The 19,127-nt window shown below is 46.0% G+C and overlaps 1 protein-coding gene across 2 annotated transcripts; it reads left to right on the forward strand.

The window, feature by feature from the left end:
• Nucleotides 1-467: 467 nt before the first annotated feature.
• Nucleotides 468-15,416, forward strand: ITGA10 (integrin subunit alpha 10). Of its 2 annotated transcripts, XM_054563001.1 has the most exons (30): nucleotides 468-640; nucleotides 2,125-2,236; nucleotides 2,439-2,548; nucleotides 2,752-2,843; nucleotides 3,071-3,185; nucleotides 3,878-4,005; nucleotides 4,406-4,554; nucleotides 5,219-5,369; nucleotides 5,574-5,739; nucleotides 5,877-5,950; nucleotides 6,184-6,331; nucleotides 6,536-6,684; nucleotides 6,923-7,066; nucleotides 7,202-7,405; nucleotides 8,295-8,425; nucleotides 8,829-8,995; nucleotides 9,091-9,233; nucleotides 9,709-9,822; nucleotides 9,988-10,073; nucleotides 10,229-10,370; nucleotides 10,544-10,636; nucleotides 10,798-10,874; nucleotides 11,030-11,119; nucleotides 11,742-11,826; nucleotides 11,991-12,104; nucleotides 12,350-12,430; nucleotides 12,570-12,683; nucleotides 13,970-14,065; nucleotides 14,410-14,523; nucleotides 14,819-15,416. In XM_054563001.1, exons 1-30 carry the CDS (start codon nucleotides 589-591, stop codon nucleotides 14,882-14,884), a joined length of 3,507 nt encoding a protein of 1,168 aa, XP_054418976.1. In that variant the 5' UTR covers nucleotides 468-588; the 3' UTR covers nucleotides 14,885-15,416. The 2 variants fall into 2 exon arrangements, with proteins under 2 accessions (XP_054418976.1, XP_054418977.1); XM_054563002.1 differs by lacking the exons at nucleotides 468-640; nucleotides 2,439-2,548; nucleotides 2,752-2,843; nucleotides 3,071-3,185 and having other exon boundaries at nucleotides 2,149-2,236.
• Nucleotides 15,417-19,127: the final 3,711 nt, after the last annotated feature.

Consider the following 19,127-nt stretch of genomic DNA (forward strand, 5'->3'; position numbering starts at 1 on the left):
TATAGTCCCTCCAAAAACTGTAATGCCACAAGGCAGCATAGGCTAAGGCTTACCAACACAACTAAGTGGAGTGAGCTGGTAAGGCTTAGTCTTTGGGCTGGCTGTCTTCACATGTTGGGACTCTGCTTGGTAGGTGGGGAAATGAAACCACTGTTACTAGTTTTTTTATTTTTTCATATCTCAAGTTGGGATAAATAAGGTTAGGAAATAAAAAGTATTTCTCTCCCATTCCTACTTTCTATTCAAAACTCAAAGAAAGCATTATTGCCTAGAAACAACAAAGGATACGAAAGAGACAGACACAGGCAGACAGACATGAGACCGCAGAAATTCTCTAATTGTGTTCTGTTTGGATAGTGAGATGATGCCTCCAGGGGGCAGCACCAAGGCAGAGAACTAGACTAAGATCACTCAGTCTGTTTCTTCTGGGGCTTCCCACAGTTTCCAACCCTCACTCCTCCCATTTCTTCCAACTTTATTTTTAGCTGGCAGTGGGAGGGGGCAGGATGGGAGGGTAACTAAAGGAAACAGAAAAGGAGAGGGACACAGGCACAGAGGACTTCTTACACGGACAGACAACAACCAGGCATGGAGCTGCCCCTCATCCCTCACCTGTTCTTGTCCCTGATGTTGTTAACAGGTGAGGGAGGTTAACTTCTTGGTTTCTGATGGGAATTGAAGATATATGAATTGTTTGGCATTGGGACCTCAGGGTTAAAATTCCTTGGGAGTTAGGATGGGAGATGAATACTGATTCTCCATTGCTAGTGTGTTTGTGTGTTTCTGTTTATGCATGCATGTCTGCATATTTGCATTCTTATGCCCACTATATGACTGCTTCAGTATTGAGACTGTCAGACCTTGTGTAAGATTTGTGTCCAATTATCTAAAACCTATGTTCTAAGCCCTGGAGAAGTGAGGGGACCAAAAAGTAACATGATGTGACCTTCCACATGGCTAAACTCATTCTTATTATACCCCTCCTTACCTCTCCCTACCCTTGGTGGTCTCTGGGGCCTGGGGCATAACTGACTACCTGTGTGGTCAGAACTCTCTGGGTTTATCTAACCAATAAGGTACCGTTCATAGTCATGTAGCCCTGTCAGTTTCCTGGAGGCAAAAAGGCTCACGTACAAAATACCTCTTTAAAAATGAGCATGGTTTGAGACAGAGCTATAGCCATTGGTGGGCGTGGTAGTGGGGTGGCCTAATTGGGGGATGCTTGAAAGGAACGGGCAAGACACAGTCAGGGAAAGAACCATGGGAGAGAACACAGGCCTGGAATTTTTCCTCATCAGTGCCCTGTAATCTTCATTTCCTAAAATACCAGCTCTGATTTTAAAGGGATAGGAGGGAAGAATCAGCAAAGACATAATTGGGAGGGTCTTTACAATGGCTTGAGAGTTAATGAAAAAATGCAGGCAGGCAGGGGGTAGTTGGGAGGGTGCATGAGTTTAGAAAGGAAGCTGGTTGTAGGAAACTTTAGGGTGAAGGGAACCTTATTAAGGATGAATGGCAAACCATGTGTGTGGGCAGGCGAGTGACTCCACCCGGTTAATTACCACTGAGGTTTTCAGGGCTGGAATCAAACAGACCTAAACATGGAGAATAAGAGTGAATGTGTAACAGTGACACTGGGAATCAGAAAGAAAAAGGAGACCCAGACATTCAGTGTTCCTTCATCTCCTGTTCTCCCCGTGGTCCTGATTTTGGGGAGAATTTGAAAGAAATAGTTGTTCTGGGGCTGCAGTCAGACTCTCTCCCTCTTCTGACCCTCACAGCTTGGGTAGGAGGATGTGTAGAAGGAATGATGTGGAAAAGAGGAACTTGACCCAGACAAGTCTCTAATTGAGATTTCAGGGACTGGAATGGAAATTCAGCTGTGCACTAGCATGGCCAAGGGCCACAGGTTAGAGAGCTGGACCCAAATACAAGAGGATCATCCTTGCTTGGAGCTCTGAGTACATGACATTGACAGAGGCCAAGACAGCTTATGAGTAATAAGCAGAGAGATAGACTGATATCAAAACATTCCATTCACTGCTTCTCTCCGGTGGTACCACTCTGGGCATTCATTAGGCTCTCTGATTGCTTCCTGCTAACCTTATGATCCTGGGCCCTCAGGTCTCTGCTCCCCCTTTAACCTGGATGTGCATCACCCACGCCTATTCCCAGGGCCACCTGAAGCTGAATTTGGATACAGTGTCTTACAACACGTTGGGGGTGGACAGCGATGGTGAGGAGGAAACCAGAGGGCCATGGGGCTGGGACTCTGATAGAGCTATTAAAGGGGAGGCAAGACAGATGGGAATTTAAACTAATCTAGTCTTTGGGAAGTGGCTGGGGCTCTAGATTTGCAACCCCCATGTACTTTTCCTCTGGTCTATCTCAAAGGTCAAGTTCACACTATGTTTATTTATATTCATGTCCTCTCCCAGGATGCTGGTGGGTGCTCCTTGGGATGGGCCTTCAGGTGACCGAAGGGGAGATGTTTACCACTGCCCTGTAGGGGGCTCCCACAATGCCCTATGTGCCAAGGGCCACTTGGGTAAGAAGGTGCCTCACTCTTCCACTCCAAACCCCTAACCTTTATACACTAGTAACTTTGACCCCTTATACCTCACCTTCACCCACACTCCCTGCCCCTGACTTAATTCTGATCTCTTCTCATACTCTTCTAAAATCTACCCGAATTCAAACAAACCATCTGTGATCCCATGATTTCATTTTCTTCCACCCCCCTCCAATCAGGTGACTTTCGACTGGGAAATTCATCTCATCCTGCTGTGAATATGCACTTGGGGATGTCTCTACTAGAGACAGATGGTGATGGAGGATTCATGGTGAGCTAAGGGAAGGGTGGTGGCAGGGTCTCTGAAGATTTGTAGCAGAGAAAAGAACAGTATGTTAAGGGAAACTGGCATATGTGGAGGGGTCAAGGAGTTAAAAAACCCTAGAAAGTAAGGAGGAGAATCTTGGGGAGTGGTTCTCAATGCCTCCTTCTACTCAGAGTGTGATCTGAGGGTGCCCTCCCAACCTGGAAGTAACCATGTCCCCCACCTATCCCCAGGCCTGTGCCCCTCTCTGGTCTCGTGCTTGTGGTTCCTCTGTCTTCAGTTCTGGGATATGCACCCATGTGGATGCTTCATTCCAGCCCCAGGGAAGCCTGGCACCTACTGCACAACGTAAGCCAGAAGGATCTGAGGATTCAGTCCTCAGAATGGGGTGCATGGTGGGGAAAAAGATGGGGCACCAAGGTATGATGCTTGACAGGAAGTCTGAATCCTCATTGCTACCTAATGTACCTGCATAAGCTCTATGTTTCCTAACAGATTAAAATTCAAACTCAGCCAGGGCATTAAGACTCCAGGAACTTATCAAACCAACTTTAAAATCTCAACTTTCACGATATCCCTCCACACCCTAGGCTACAGCATTTACTTCACCTTTCTCCAATGTATCATCTATTTTATACCTTCATCTCCTTTTATTTACCATGTTCTCCACCCTTTTCTTATATTCTAATCTCTTCAAATATCTTCATTCTTCAATATTTTCTCAGTTGCTGCCTCCTTTGATTGACTGCCCACCATCAGAACTAACCCTCTTTTGTTCTCCCGCAGCATAGAGTGGTGCTATGTTTCTGCCTAGTGCTTACTTCTTTATATATTTATTGTTTTTTAGTAAATTGCATGTATGTCCATCTCTTCTTTTATTTATTTCTACACTTACCAGGTGCCTAGTATACTACCTTCTTTGCATGTCAGAAGTGCCTAATAAATGTTTAAATTGAGTGTGTCCCCTTGTGACCTCTTGTTGCCTTCATGCTCAATATCCTGTATCCCTCTGCTCTCCATCACCATACCCCTCCTCCTAGGCTGTCCTACATACATGGATGTTGTCATAGTCTTGGATGGCTCCAACAGCATCTACCCCTGGTTTGAAGTTCAGACTTTCCTGCGAAGACTGGTAGGAAGACTGTTTATTGACCCAGAGCAGATACAGGTAAGAGAAACAGTAAGGATTGGCTTCAAGGCAAGAGACAGGAAGAGAGGAGATAAATGTAGGTAGTGTTGCCCTGGCCGGTGGCTTCGTTGTTTGGAGCGTCAACCTGTAAACCAGAAATGTTGTGGGTTCGATTCCCAATCAGGGCACATACCTAGGTTGCAGGTTTAATCCTAGTCCAGGCCTGTACAGGAGGCAACCAGTCTATGCCCCGCCCGCACCTTCTTTCCTTTCTCTCCAGAATCAATGAACATATCCTCATGAGGATTTAAAAAAAAATTTTAAATGTAGATACTGTCTTCAGTAGTATCCAGATATTCATCTTCCTTCTCTCACATACTATCTTCTCCCTCTCCACCTTCCTGCACACATTTCATTTGACTATATACTTTGTTCTCAGGTGGGCCTGATACAGTATGGTGAGACCCCTATACATGAGTGGTCCCTGGGAGATTTCCGAACCAAAGAAGAAGTGGTGAGAGCAGCAAGAAACCTGAGTCGGCGGGAAGGCCGAGAAACAAAGACTGCCCAAGCAGTAATGGTGGCCTGGTGAGGCACTGGGAGAAGGGCATGTGGAAGGCCGAGTGAGGAAGGCCTGGAAAGGTTAGGGGAGGGTTTGGAGTACAGTGTGTACTTCTCAAGATGTGTTGCATGCTTCACAGATGTGAACACTAATGGTAGGGGGGGAAAAGCTAAATTGGCTGTCATTGCACTCCCTCTCATCACATTTCTACAAAATACATATGTCTGTATCTCTCCATATTTCTGCTTTACTTCTCTGCAGACAGAACTATCTCTCTCTCTCTTTCTCCTTCCATTCCCACTTTGATCTTGGTCCTCAGGTTCTCTACCACTCAAGTCAGGTCCCAGTTCCCTTCCCAAACACAATTTAAACTCATTCTGGGGAAGACTAGCCTGACCTGACTGTTCTTCTTTGTTGTACATTCCCTTAATATTTCTCCTCCCAAATGTACTATTTGCTAAATTAATCTAGAAATGAATGAATTTTATACTTATTGTATTGATGATATGCTGCTCTATATGTTCTAAGCCATTCAAGCATTTAAGCTCTTATTGTGTACCTGTCTCCATGCTAGGTGCTGTAGGGGAGATGGTCTAAAAGGCAAGATGCCTGACTCGGTGAACTGCTGATGATGTCAGGTCATGTGCATGTGTATCCGTGCATCTGATCACACCTCCTTTCTTTTCTCAGCACAGAAGGATTCAGTCAGTCCCGTGGGGGCCGACCAGAGGCTGCCAGGCTACTGGTGGTTGTCACTGACGGAGAATCACATGACAGAGAGGAGCTTCCTGCAGCACTGAAGGCCTGTGAAGCTGGAAGAGTGACACGCTATGGGATTGCGGTGAGATCTGGAAGACCTGGAAGAATGGAGGGAGTGGGGATGGTGACATTGAGGACTGGGAACTTGAGAAAAACAGGCATGAACCACTTCCCAGATATCAGCCACATTTCCCTTCCTTCATTTTAGTTGGCTGTGTTCTGTACCAGCTCTAACATCTCACTCCACACAGCTAACAGACTGCACCTTGATCTCTCCTGACCCCAGGTCCTCGGTCATTACCTCCGGCGGCAACGAGATCCCAGCTCTTTCTTACGGGAAATCAGAGCTATTGCGAGTGATCCAGATGAAAGATTCTTTTTCAATGTGACAGATGAAGCTGCACTGACCGACATTGTGGATGCATTAGGAGACCGGATTTTTGGTCTTGAGGGTAATGATTACCCTTGAAAAAATGGAGGATGGGATAGGGGAAGTTCTGGAGTATAGGTGAGGTTTTGGAATGAGTTCAGTAGGTCAAAGGGGGAGCTGTCTTCCCTGATATTGCCTCAATATTTTCTCATGCTCAAGGGTCTCATGGAGAAAATGAAAGCTCCTTTGGCCTGGAAATGTCTCAGATTGGTTTCTCTACTCATCGGCTAAAGGTTGGACAGTCCCCTCTATGACCCCCTCAACCTCTGACTCCTTTCAACCTCTGACTCAGACAACTTCAATCCCAGGGATTTTCTATACTCCCCCTTTAACCAATGTCCATCCTGACCTGCTCATGTCTTTAAAACTGACCCCAGCATACCCTCAGTGACCCTGTTACTCCTGGAGAGTTTTCTTTTTATTCCCCACTGTCTTTTCAGTGATCCTATCTGATTCTTCCCTACAGGATGGGATTCTCTTTGGGATGGTGGGAGCCTATGACTGGGGGGGGTCAGTGTTATTATGGCTTGAAGAAGGTCACCGCTTTTTCCCTCCACGGACGGCTCTGGAAGATGAGTTCCCCTCTGCATTGCAGAACCATGCAGCCTACCTGGGTGAGTAGCAGAGAGCTGTAGAGGATTGGAAGTTGAGGGAATGCTCCCTCCATGTGGGGTATGAGGTATTTCCTTTTAACTTTTGCAGCTTTTCACTGATCTCTTGCTACTCTCCTTGGGACCTCTTCCTATGCCTTTAGGAAACCATCCTACTCTGACCCCATCTTCTTTTCCTTTCACCCCTGATTCCTTGCCCACTTCTAGGTTACTCTGTTTCCTCCATGATTTTGCGGGGTGGACGACGCCTCTTTCTCTCAGGGGCCCCTCGGTTTAGACATCGAGGAAAGGTCATCGCCTTCCAACTTAAGAGAGATGGGACTGTGAGGGTCGCCCAGAGCCTCCAAGGGGAACAGGTAGGGCGGGTGGATGGCAGTCAAGGGAGGATGGGACCCTTGGATTCCAAAGGAAATTTAGCCTGTAGGGGAAGAGAGTGAAGGTGCAGGAGAAAGGCTTGAAAAGTTTGTGCTGAGTTCTGGTTGGCAGAGCCTGTTAGGGCTGTGAGGACCAAATTGAAAGGATGATGGGTGCTTCCCACTTGTTCACAATCACCTTCCGTTTTGTCTCGGTTCCCTACTTCCCACTACTCCCTAGATTGGCTCATACTTTGGCAGTGAACTCTGCCCATTGGATACGGACAGGGACGGAACAACTGATGTCTTACTTGTGGCTGCTCCCATGTTCCTGGGACCCCAGAACAAGGAGACAGGGCGTGTTTATGTTTATCTGGTGGGTCAGGTGAGGCTTGCTGGGATCCTCCAGAACATATTTTGCAGGGGATGGAGGGAAGGAGGAAAGGAAGGCACATACATTTGAGTGCTGGCTGAAAGGTTGGGACTATCAGATCAGCATCTCTCTTCTCATCTCCACCAGCAGTCCTTGCTAACACTCCAGGGAACACTTCAGCCAGAACCCCCCCAGGATGCTCGATTTGGCTTTGCCATGGGTGCCCTTCCTGATCTGAATCAAGATGGTTTTGCTGATGTGGCTGTGGGGGCACCCCTGGAGGATGGGCACCATGGAGCCCTGTACCTATATCATGGGACCCAGAGTGGAGTCAGGCCCCATCCTGCACAGGTCAGGAGTGCGCAAAGCAGAGGCATGCAGTTTCTCACTGATCTCCTGCTATTGTCCTTGGGACCTCTTCCTATGCATGGGGCATGGTGGGAAGAAGGGAAAGGGAGATGTGTTCTTTGCTTATCAATGCTCCCCTGGACTTGAGAGCCAAACTGAACGAATGCTTTTTTAAGTTAGTACAGAATTCCCCCACTTACCCACAGGGGATACATTCCAAGACCCCCAGATGATGCCTGAAACTGCAGATAGTACCAAACTTTATATACACTATTTCATATGTTCGTCCCTATACCTACATACCTATGATAAAATTTAATTTATAAATTAGGTACAGTAAGAGATTAACAACAACAATTAAATAGAACAATTACATAAAATAAAAGTTATGTGAATGTGGCATTATTAAATTAAAAAAGGGTTACTTGAACACTTCAACTATTGATCTGATACTTCAACTATTGATTTGATAGCAAAGATAGCTATTAAATGACTAATAGCAGGTAGTATATATAGTGTGGATACATTGGACAAAGGGATGATTCATGTCCCAGGTAGGACAGAGTGGGGTGGCTTAGGATCCCATCCCACTACTCAGAATGGCACACAGTTTAAAACTTAAGAATTGTTCATTTCTGGAATTTTTCATTAAATATTTTCAGACCATGGGTGACTATGGGAAACAGTGGAAAGTGAAACCATGGATAAAGGGGGCAATTACTGGCTTAAAAAATGAGGTAGTGGGGTAGGATAGAGGTTGCTAGGGACCCCTGAACACAGGCAAGATTCTCATATTCCTTCCCATGCCTGATGAAAGAATTAAGAGCCAGATGGGAAGCCTGGGAAACCAGGTGTGTGAGTCTCTGCTCAGTCTCCCCTCTCTTCCTTTCAGCGGATTGCTGCTATCTCCATGCCACGGGCCCTCAGCTACTTTGGTCGAAGTGTAGATGGCCGGTTAGATCTGGATGGAGATGACCTGGTAGATGTAGCTGTGGGTGCTCAAGGGGCAGCCGTCCTGCTCAGGTGAATGGTCCCATCTCAGGTAACAGTGAACAGCATAGCATAGCTGTTAAAAGCAAGGGATTTAGAGTCTAAGGCTTAGGTTTGGATTTCTTGGTCAATTTAATCTGTGTCTCCATTTCCTAACTTTCAAATGGGAATAAGAATAGTACCTACCTTATAGGCTTATTTTGAGGATTAAATGAGATAATTCATGTAAAGATCTTAACACAGTGACTAGCACATAGAAAGTACCTATTAAATGTTAGCTCTTATCTTACTTCTGTCAGAAGGTTATGGTGAGGGTGACACCTGTACACCTACCCTGTCATTCCTTCCTTTGACCTCAAGGAGACAAACACTGGGAATGGCCTTTCTCAAGGGCATTCTTCCTACAGCTAGAAGTTCTTTCCCACCCTGTTCCTAGCTCCCGGCCCATTGTTCACCTGGCTCCTTCACTGGCTGTGACTCCGCCGGCCATCAGTGTGGTTCAGAGAGACTGCATGCGTAGAGGCCAGAAGGCAGCCTGCCTCTCTGCAGCCCTTTGCTTCCAAGTGACCTCCCGTACTTCTGGTCATTGGGATCACCGATTCTGTAAGTGACTATAGTGGATCCTAGGTAAATCGCAACCCCTTGCCTGCCTTGGTCTCTGGATCTTCTTTGCCTTTACTCTTGCTTGTCCCATTCAGATATGCAGTTCACAGCATCACTGGATGAGTGGACAGCAGGGGCCCGTGCAGCATTTGATGGCTCTGGCCAGAGGCTGTCCCCTAGACAGCTCCAGCTCAATGTGGGGAATGCTACTTGTGAGCAGCTGTACTTCCATGTGCTGGTGAGGAGGGAGTAGGAACCACTTTGCATCAGGGCCTGGGAGTGAGGAGATGGCCATTTCAGAGGAGGAATTTCTGCTGGATTTTTAGAAATTCACACTTTGAAGTCAGGCTGATCTAGGTTTGAATCCTAACCCTACCATTTACCATCTGCACAATCTGGAAAGTCATAGGCTACAAACCACAGTTTCCTTGCCTGCAAAGGCAGGGGATAATCATAACTGCAAGGTAGAAATTGTATTAGAAGTAAATGTGATAGTATTAATAAAACTTTAGGACAGTGCTCAGCACACAGAAAGTACTAAGAAAGAAAGGAAGGAAGGGAGAAAGAAAGAAAAAAGAAAGAAAGAAGGAAAGAAAAGAAAGAAAAAAAAAAGTGCTCAGTAAATGATCATTATAATGATCACATTCTGCCAGAAGCCTGGGTGGTACCACTAACCCTGGCTCTCCATGATCCTTGACTCTGGTTTCCCTTAGGACACATCAGATTATCTCCGGCCAGTGGCCTTGACTGTGACCTTTGCTTTGGACAACACCACAAAGCCAGGGCCTGTGCTGGATGAGGGTTCACCCACCTCTATACAAAAACTGGTCAGCCCTGAAAAAAGCCCTGCCTGCCCTGCCCCTGGGTGAATTCAAGAAAAATGAGGGGGAGGAGACCTGAGATCACAATGAAATCTGACCCGGGCACTCACTCTTTTCTTTTCAGTTTTCTCCCAATTGCATTCCTTTCTCCTTGCTTTTGCTCCCCTCCAGGTCCCCTTCTCAAAGGACTGTGGCCCTGACAATGAATGTGTCACAGACTTGGTGCTTCGAGCTAACATGGACATCAGAGGCTCCAGGTAGGATGGGCATGAACTGGCCAAACCACGGTGAACTGAGCCAGACTGGAAGGGACTAGAAGGGAGCTAGAAGGTTGTTCCCGCCCCAGGACAATAGAAGTGAGACTTTTGTCATTCCTTCAATTCCTGAGTTCTCCCTTATCCACAACTCCTAGGAAGGACCCATTCGTGGTTCAAGGTGGTCGGCAGAAAGTGCTGGTGTCAGCAGCACTGGAGAACAGGAAGGAAAATGCCTACAACACTAGCCTGAGCCTCAGCTTCTCTAGAAACCTCCACCTAGCCAGTTTCACTCCTCAGGTGCCCTTGGGGGAAGGGTTTTGGGAGGAGGTGGAGAAGAAGGAGAAATAAGATTGGGGTATTATTCTCAGCTGTAAGGGGTCTCTAGAGAAAGGCACAGGGTTTAGAGGCTGCGGGCAGGAAAGCAGTTGCAATCTCAGCTCCAGCCTTCACCTCTATTTCTCTGCTCTCAGAGGGACAGGCCAGTGAAGGTGGAATGCACAGCTCCTTCTCCTCATGCCCGTCTCTGCAGCATAGGACATCCCGTCTTTCAGACTGGAGCCAAGGTAAGTTGGGGCCCAGGATGAGAAAGGAGCTCTGTAAGAGAGCAGGAGCTGGAATCAGGAGGGTTTGGGAGCTTAGAGAAGGAGACACACAAGGGCTCCTGTTCCTTTGTAGTTGCCCCATGAATAGGAATCTACCATGACCCCATGTCCCCTGCCTGCAGGTGACCTTTCTGCTAGAATTTGAGTTTAGCTGCTCCTCCCTCCTGAGCCAGGTTTTTGTGAAGCTGACTGCCACCAGGTGAGAACAAGGGGAACTGCCTCCCAGCCCTCTTCTATTGGGTCTTGGTGGTGTGGTGGCATCTGTGTTGGGGTAGGAGGGGATAGCACTGACTCCTCTACTCCAGAAAAAGTTATCTAAGACAGTATGTGAGCGTCTCTCCCATGACCCTACAGTACTAGCTTGGAGAGAAATGGAACCCTTCAAGATAACACAGCCCAGACCTCAGCCTACATCCGATATGAACCTCATCTCCTCTTCTCTAGGTATGGTTCTGTTCTCCTTTGGGACTCCCCAACTCTGTTCTGACCCCATATGCATACTCTTTATGCTTCCACCTCTCCCTCCATGTGCTTCAGTGTTTCCCAAAACCCAAACCCTTGGGGCTGCTCCATCTTTTTGCCCTCGATTCCACTCATGAGAAACCATCTCTTTTAAGCATCTTACTTTCTTCCTAGGTATGGGGCTTTGCTGGGCCCTGAGGATTGGAGTGGGGTTAAGGGAATGTGGAATGTGCCCATAAAGTTTGTTAATTTGAGCTGTATCCCATTTCTATATTCTCTATGTACCCCCATCTCTTTATCTGTGTGCTGGCTCAGCCTTCCCTGAATCTATAGGGTCTGGCAGAAGTAATACCTGCTTGAGTATGGTTGGTAAGGTAATAATATGGGTGTAGTCATTTAAGTTTTAATTTGAACATTTCACTTAAAATGTCAGATGGTATGCTTGAGTGTGATATTGTTATGTTACAGAATTACATGTTTATGATTTTGTAGTAAAAAAGGGATGTTATTTGTGCTGGACCCTGTATGTATGTATGTATGCTGACCACATGCCCCTTTGTGTCATGGCTGTGATCATGTACTTCCTGACTTGGTGTCCATGCAGCGAGTCCACTCTGCACCGCTATGAGGTTCACCCGCATGGGACTCTGCCATTGGGTCCTGGCCCCGAATTCAAAACCACTCTTAGGGTAAGAAGCTGGAGGGACCTTGGCATGAGCAGGGGGAAGGGGAGGAGTCCTGGGAAAAGAATGGAAGAGTCTTTCTAGATTTCAATGGTATCTAGAATAATGGGGAACAGGTGAAGAAGGGTCTTCTGTCTCCTGCCTCTTCCCATTTCTAATTCTCCTATCAGGTTCAGAACCTTGGCTGCTATATGGTCAGTGGCCTCGTCATTTCAGCCTTCCTTCCAGCTGTGGCCCATGGGGGCAATTACTTCTTGTCACTGTCTCAAGTCATCTTTAACAATGTGAGTCGGGCCAAGGGTATATGGAGCCCTCCCACCTTAATCTGGTGGACTCACCAGTTCCTTATCTGCTGCATCACTGCTTTCAGGGCTCCTCCTCCTGGGGCACTTTTTTTTTTACATATGTGGCTTCTTTGATTAGAAAGGGATTACCCCACCACAAGAGTATAGGTAGTATGCTACTGCTGAGCCTGGAGTAGCTGGCCTCCCACCATCAACGGTGTCCCTCAAGTCTGATCTTCCTCTAGGCAAGCTGTACAGTTCAGAACCTGACTGAGCCCTCAGGGCCCCCTGTACATCCAGAGGAGCTTCAGCACACAAACAGACTGGTATGAGTCATAAGACTGTGAAAAATGTCCAGAATGGAAACAAGAGAGCTTGGAGCCTTGGGATTGAGGGTACAGCCCTAAGTGGTAAGTGGGGGAATCCTTCCATCCCAGGTCCTGATCTGCCTCTCTCTCCTGGTAGAATGGGAGCAATACTCAGTGTCAGGTTGTGAGGTGCCACCTTGGGCGGATCGCAAAAGGGACCGAGGTCTCTGTTGGACTACTGAGACTGGTTCACAATGAATTTTTCCAGAGGGTAAACCTTTCATTTTCTACTACTCTCCCCTTCTACTTCTATCTGGAACTTGAGCAGAGGCTTTGGAGGTGAACAGACCTGTGTTCAATTTCCACTTTACCTCTTACTAGGCTGTTGGACCTTGAGCAAATTATTTCATCTATCTAAGCTTCTTTCTTCTCAGATCTAAAATGGGAATGATAATACCTACTTTCAGGAGTTGTTATAAAGAATAAATGAATAATGAGATGGACTCATTAAAAGCTAGCTATTGTCCTCCATTTATCATCCCTTAGTACTATACCAATAATCAATCAACATTGTTAGGATGCCTAGATTCAATCAATTCATAATTCATCAAGTGCTTACTATATAAAAGGTCCTGTACTACGAGACACTGGTGAGAAAATCCCTAACGTTTAGCACCATGTTTAACTCATTGTAGTCACTTAATACACTTTTGTTAAATGAATGAACAAATAGTTGATATTACATGCGGAATATATATTGTGGGTTATCAGAAATAAGATTATATAGTTGAGAGGAATCTAGATTATGAAAGTTTTCTAAAGCTAGGGAGGTAAAATTGAACTTAACATGGTTGGCAGTTAGGAGTCATTGTGAATTCCTGAGAAGGGAAATGACATCTTAATTATAACAGTTGCACTTAGTACTAGGGGTTTTTACTCTATATCCCCATATACCATCCACTTTGATAAACACAATATCCCTGGGATATAGGCATATATTTTAGGGAAGTTAACTCTGACAGATCATTCCTCTCTAAGTCTGCTTATCTCTTTGGTATCCTGTTTTTCATTCATTCATCTATTAATAAAGATTTATTGAGAAACTACAAGGTATTTGGCATTGTGCTATGTACTAGACACTAGAGACACATAATTAATAAGAAATAGGCCTTGACCTCAATGATCTTATAATTCAGTGGTGAAAGACAGAAAAGTAAACAGAGTATTATAACCTTATCAGGGTGGTGGGGGTAGGAGGAAACACTTTCCTAATTCCCAGAAGAGATGACATCTAAACATCAACCTAAAAGAAGGGTAGAGGTTAGTCAAAGAAAAGGAAGTTGAATGCATTTCAGGTAGACCAAATGGCACAATGAAGGACTGGTGGCTTTTCATCCATTGCCCTTCTTCTCTTTCCCCCTTGGTCTCCTACTTTTTCTTCTAATCTTGAAGGTCCTGAAAGTGTCTCTCAGCCTCGTCTTTGCTGTTGGGGTTTCAATTGCCACACTACCTGATGATGGCTCACTTTAAATGTCTTCACATCCACTTGTTCCACAGGCCAAATTCAAGTCTCTGACCGTGGTCAGCACCTTTGAGCTGGGAATTGAGGAGAACAGCATCCTACAGCTAACTGAAGCTTCCCGTTGGAGTGAGGTGGGGCTGGAGGCTGAGTTTGAGAGCTATGAAAATACTAAGGGTGGGGATGGGGTAAGGACACCTGTGGGCTTTTTTCAGAACAGAAATGTCTTTATTAGGCAGAAATCAGGGAGTCAGAAGTGATAAATCAGAATGGTAGGGTCCCAGGGAGATAAATGGTAATGGAAAAAATACAATAAAAAATGAACTATTAAAAAAAAGAATGCTAGCATCTCACTGCCTCAATTCTTGCCTCAGCTTCATTCCTTTTAGTCTTCTGTTTTGAGGCTGGTTTTGCTATAATGTGCAGTGAGGCTAGCTGGGTGAAAGGGTGCAGGTAAAAATCAATTTTCCCCATATAGAGCCTCCTGGAAGTGATCCAGACCCGTCCTGTCCTTATCTCCCTGTGGATCCTTACTGGCAGTGTGCTGGGAGGGCTGCTACTGCTTGCTTTTCTTGTCTTCTGCCTTTGGAAGGTAAGCTTTGGAAGGTAAGCACAGCCAGCTTTAGTTAGAAGTATGGGCATGATACCCACGAGTTGAGGGATCCTTGGTTATAGCAAAGAAAACAGAGTTTGTGCTGGGTGTCATGCCTAAATCTCCTTCTCTGTACTCTACAAATATTGTTTGAATTAAACTAAGCCAAATAAAATAAATTTGAACCTCATGTTTGGAAGCAGAACAAAAGTGAAAACTTCAGATATGTCTGAGGGCTGTTGGCAAGGTCCCCAGGGAGGGCATTTGACAATAACTCTTATCTCTTTCCCTACAGCTTGGCTTCTTTGCCCGTAAAAAGATCCCGGAGAAAGGAAAAAGAGAAGAGAAATTGGAACAATGAATGTACAATAAAGTCTAAGAAAGTCCTCCCTGGAAGCATCTCCAAAAGACTTGCAAAAGAGTGGAGGGTTGAGGACTCAGAGGGGATAACAATAAGTCTCTGGATTGTCTCCCCAGACCTGAACCCTGACTTGACTTTTGAGTCATGAGGAAGCTGCTGGCAAGAGATGAGGCCTTACCTCAGACAAGAAAGGCTAGCACACAAACTAGGAACACTCCCACTGCCTGCTTTCCTCCTCATGATCCTGGTTCCACAGCCAACACTGGGGCCTTTCTCCCTATCCTCAGGAATCAAAATTTTTTTGTCTAGGTCCCTGACTCCTTTCAGATTCCCTCTACATCTGGAAAAGATGACCGTTATCTTCCTCTATTCCCAGCCTCTCACTTTCCTGTCTGCTCCCCACTCCACAGGAGGGAGCTGACGTTGGCTTGTAAGAAGTAAAGTCAACATCTGCTGCTTTCCTCTGGAGTCTGGCCTTTCAGAAAGCCAGTTGGGGAGAGTCAACAGGAAAAGAGGAGGGAGCAGGAAAAGCCACAAGAGACATTCTGTACAATTCCAAGAAACAGAGAAGCCTTTACACAGGCAGCTTCCATCCCCCTTGAAACCTGAGACTTCATGGTGCACTCCCCCGCCCCCAGGTGCTGGTGAAACAAAGCTGCCTCTGGCTTGCTGGGTATGGGTTTTCCAACTCCCACCGTTCCCTGGGAGCAAAGCCAGGTGCCTGATTCTCTGGAGCCAGGGGCCCCCAGGTGGCTACAACTGGAATAGCAAAGAAGACTAGGTAGCAGTATTTCCTTCTCTCTGGCCTCACACACTCCTGAGCCCTCTACATACTACAGAGAAGGGAAACCATTGCTGCTTGATGGTGGGACACCCTTTCACCTTATCAGCTTTGGGAAGAAGCAGCTCCATGGAGTCAGAATGAATGGGGCCTGGTTTAAGGAGGAAGCTGAAATGAGTGGTAGGAGGTCTCTGGGGAACAAGCCCTTCCTTGCTCAGCCCTAGTTGGTTGGTTAGCACAAAACACTCCTAGGAAAATGTTTCTAGGGTAACTTTAGTCATACTTTGCAGGGCTTCTCTGTTGGAATCACTTTTCTATCCACTGCCTGACATTTACTAGATATCCTCAAGTTAATTTCTATTTCTGGATTACGCCCACCTCCCTCCCATTTTTTTTATCATGACCAGTTAAGGGAATTGGATTCTCATCAACAAGTGGGTAACTTACATCTCTTTGTAATCAAGACATTGGATGGAGTGCCTCTCCCACTTAGACCTGAGAAGAGAGACCTGATCAGGCATTTGACTAGCAGACACAGAACCTGCCTCCAGGGTGGTTCCTGAGGCCCACAATATATATTTTGGCATGTTTCTGGTCCTTGTCTGGCATTGTCTCTGTTTCCCAGCACTGTGGACAATGTATCAGATGGCCAGAACAAATAAAGTTCAGTGTCAAATGACTTCTGGCTCTATTTGAGTTCCCCAGGATATGAACTCCTCAGGAATGGTGAGAGGTGATCCTTGGATCCCCTGAGGTGAGACCTTATATGATGAGTCCCTGGAAGGTACAGCTATGAGATATTTGAAGTGTTTCCTGTGACTCACCCACTGAAGCTGTGCTCTAACCTCCTGTATAAAATGTGTAGGTTTCATAAGTACATAGGTCTAGATTGAAACCCTAGGTCTGCCATTTATTAGCTGTGTGGCCTTGAGCAAGTCATAACTACCCCAAGGCTTAGATAGCAACAATAGGCTGTGTGTAATAGTAGATAAGAAAGAAAAGAGACTTGGATTTAATCTAAGCTATACTACTTAAAACTTGTTTGACTTTGAACAGATTTAACTTCTCTAAGTCTTGGCTTTCTTGACTTTAAACTTATTAGGGTTGTGAGGACTAAATTAGATAATTCAAGTAAAGTGAACGTATGATAAGTCCTCATAAATGATCACTGTTGTTATGGAAATATTTTGTTATTAAATAATCTACCCTACTATGTGTTGTGAAGATAGAATGAGAGGTATACTAAAGCACCAGGTAATGCTCTTGGTCTAGCAACTCACTTCACCTTTATAGACCCTGAACATTTGTTTCTTCTAGGTGTTGTCTCCTCCCACTAACTTACCCTGCTCATTCTGTTTGAAATAAGCTGTCATACCCACTAAGGTGTTAATTAACTTGAGGTTGTAATGATAGAAATCAAACCTATTTTATCTCTTTAGACACCAAGGGTTCTTCTAGTACTCTCAAGGAATATGTGCACCTCAGCAATGGCCTTCTAGAGACCATGTTTCTGCCTCTGTTACCTGACTCTGAGAATGATGGCCTACCTGGCCTATTAGGCAGGAACTATTTTGTGGCAAGCTAGTGAGTTATTTTGTGGCAGGAGGAGTCCATGGTGGCCCTCAGTGCACTTCATATAGGCAATAGCTTAATCGACCTTTATTATGGAGCATACTGTTTATGGGGCTGGAACTGAAGCCATGGTCATAATCCTTGAGGACTGGTTCATGTAACTCTTTACCCATGTGATTAAAAGAGCACTTTTAGTATTCTTACTCATCTAGAGATCCCTCTCCTCTCTATCCCTCAGTTTCAGAGTGGGACCTTTTTGGTTTTTTCCCCAAGAATGGGACTTTCTCTTACTCCAACCTATTCTTCAAATAAGCCTGTTTTGTCACCTTTTCCTTTGGAGCAAAGCCAGTTTGAGGAACACCTGTAGAAACAACAGGCTCTCTCCACACATACCTATATTCTTTCCTTTTTTCTCATTGTTGCACCTTCATTTCTTCAATCATTCATTCACTCTTTCACTCATTCACTCATCAGACATTAAGCACCTAATATGTGTCAGGCAATGAGAATAATATAAAATACAACTCCTACCATCAAATAACCCAGTTTAGTAGGGAAAGCAGACATAAGCAAATACAGAGAGGTGGTTGCTATATGATATAGCAGAATTAGAATTGTATCACACAATTTGGCACACTTTTTTGATGTGTGTTTGTGGCAGGGAGGGTGGTGGCAGCATTGTAATGGAAAACTTTACAGGAACCCCCCCCCCCCCCCCCCCCAAAATACATGTGGCTTCGGGGACCAAGTGTGAGAGGAGGCATTCCTGGTAGGATTACTGGTAATCACCAGACTGGAAGGAAATTGTAGTAGATTAGAATATTTTGAGCCATCAGCTGTGAAAGCCCTGAGAGATGAGTCAGCTGTGAAAGCAGTGGGAGATGAGACCGGAGAGGACAGGGTGCAGCTCCTGGTGAGCCTTATAAACCACGTTAAGCATTTTCAGCTGTATCCAGTGGGCTTTCTTATGCGTATGAGTGGGCTTGCTCTGGCTGCCAGGTGGAGAAATGAGAGATCGATAGACCAGTTGGCTGGGGCTGACTGTTCAAGCCAGAACTGGTGATTTTGAATTTAGAGTAGAAATTGTGTTTGTTTTTTAAAGAAGGGAGGGAGGTGTGCTTAAAATAATTCTCTCCTCTCCCTCTGCCTTTTCTAATTTACAGGTTCTTTAGAAGGTTAAACCTGATACCCTTTCCCTCAATTTTAGTTCCTCAAGTTTCGGCGTGTCATGCACCACTCACACTAGTTTCCTCCCATCTCCAAACTGTTCTCTTCAAATCCTCTTTTGTGCCTGGTTTTTGACTGGTGAATAGGGGAGGAAGTAGAGGTAACTAAGTTGACCAAAGGTTTCTGGATATAATGAAAGCGTCGCCGCCAGTGCTTAAACGCGGTAGTTGGCAAAAACCGGGCGCAGGGGGAGAAGCCAGGCCTGCCTGCCTCCTGCAGCGGCTCTAGGAAGAGCGGGGCTGAGGCGCGTCTGGGGTGGGGCTGCCGCCTGAACCTGAGGAGAGGGGCGGGGCCAGAGGCGGAGTTTTAACCGAAGCCGGTCGGGTACACTAGACTATTGAGCAGGTCGGAGCAGGGGGCGGGTTCGATTTGGGAAAGCGGAGTTTGAGACTGAGCTCAAGTCGCAGTCAGACCGCCGGCTTTTCGTCTTTCTGTAGGCGAAGTGGGGCAGGGCCAGGGGCGGAGTTTTAAGCCCAGTCCCCGGGTTCTTGACTCGGGTTGAGCAGGGCCGGGCCTGGGGGCGGGTCCGGCATTGCTTTTGACAGCTTTCTCTTTGCACAGCTGCAACTGAGTTCGGTGGGTTCGGACATCTGTGGCCTCTCTCTCTCTGCGCGTCCCCTCCCCTCACCCCCAAACCTCCAACCCGTGGCTCTGGCCCTGGCC

The sequence above is a fragment of the Pteronotus mesoamericanus genome, unplaced genomic scaffold, assembly GCF_021234165.1.
Source record: "Pteronotus mesoamericanus isolate MK-2021 breed Mesoamerican mustached bat unplaced genomic scaffold, CSHL_Meso_final scaffold_705, whole genome shotgun sequence".
NCBI classification, from domain to species: Eukaryota; Metazoa; Chordata; class Mammalia; order Chiroptera; family Mormoopidae; genus Pteronotus; species Pteronotus mesoamericanus.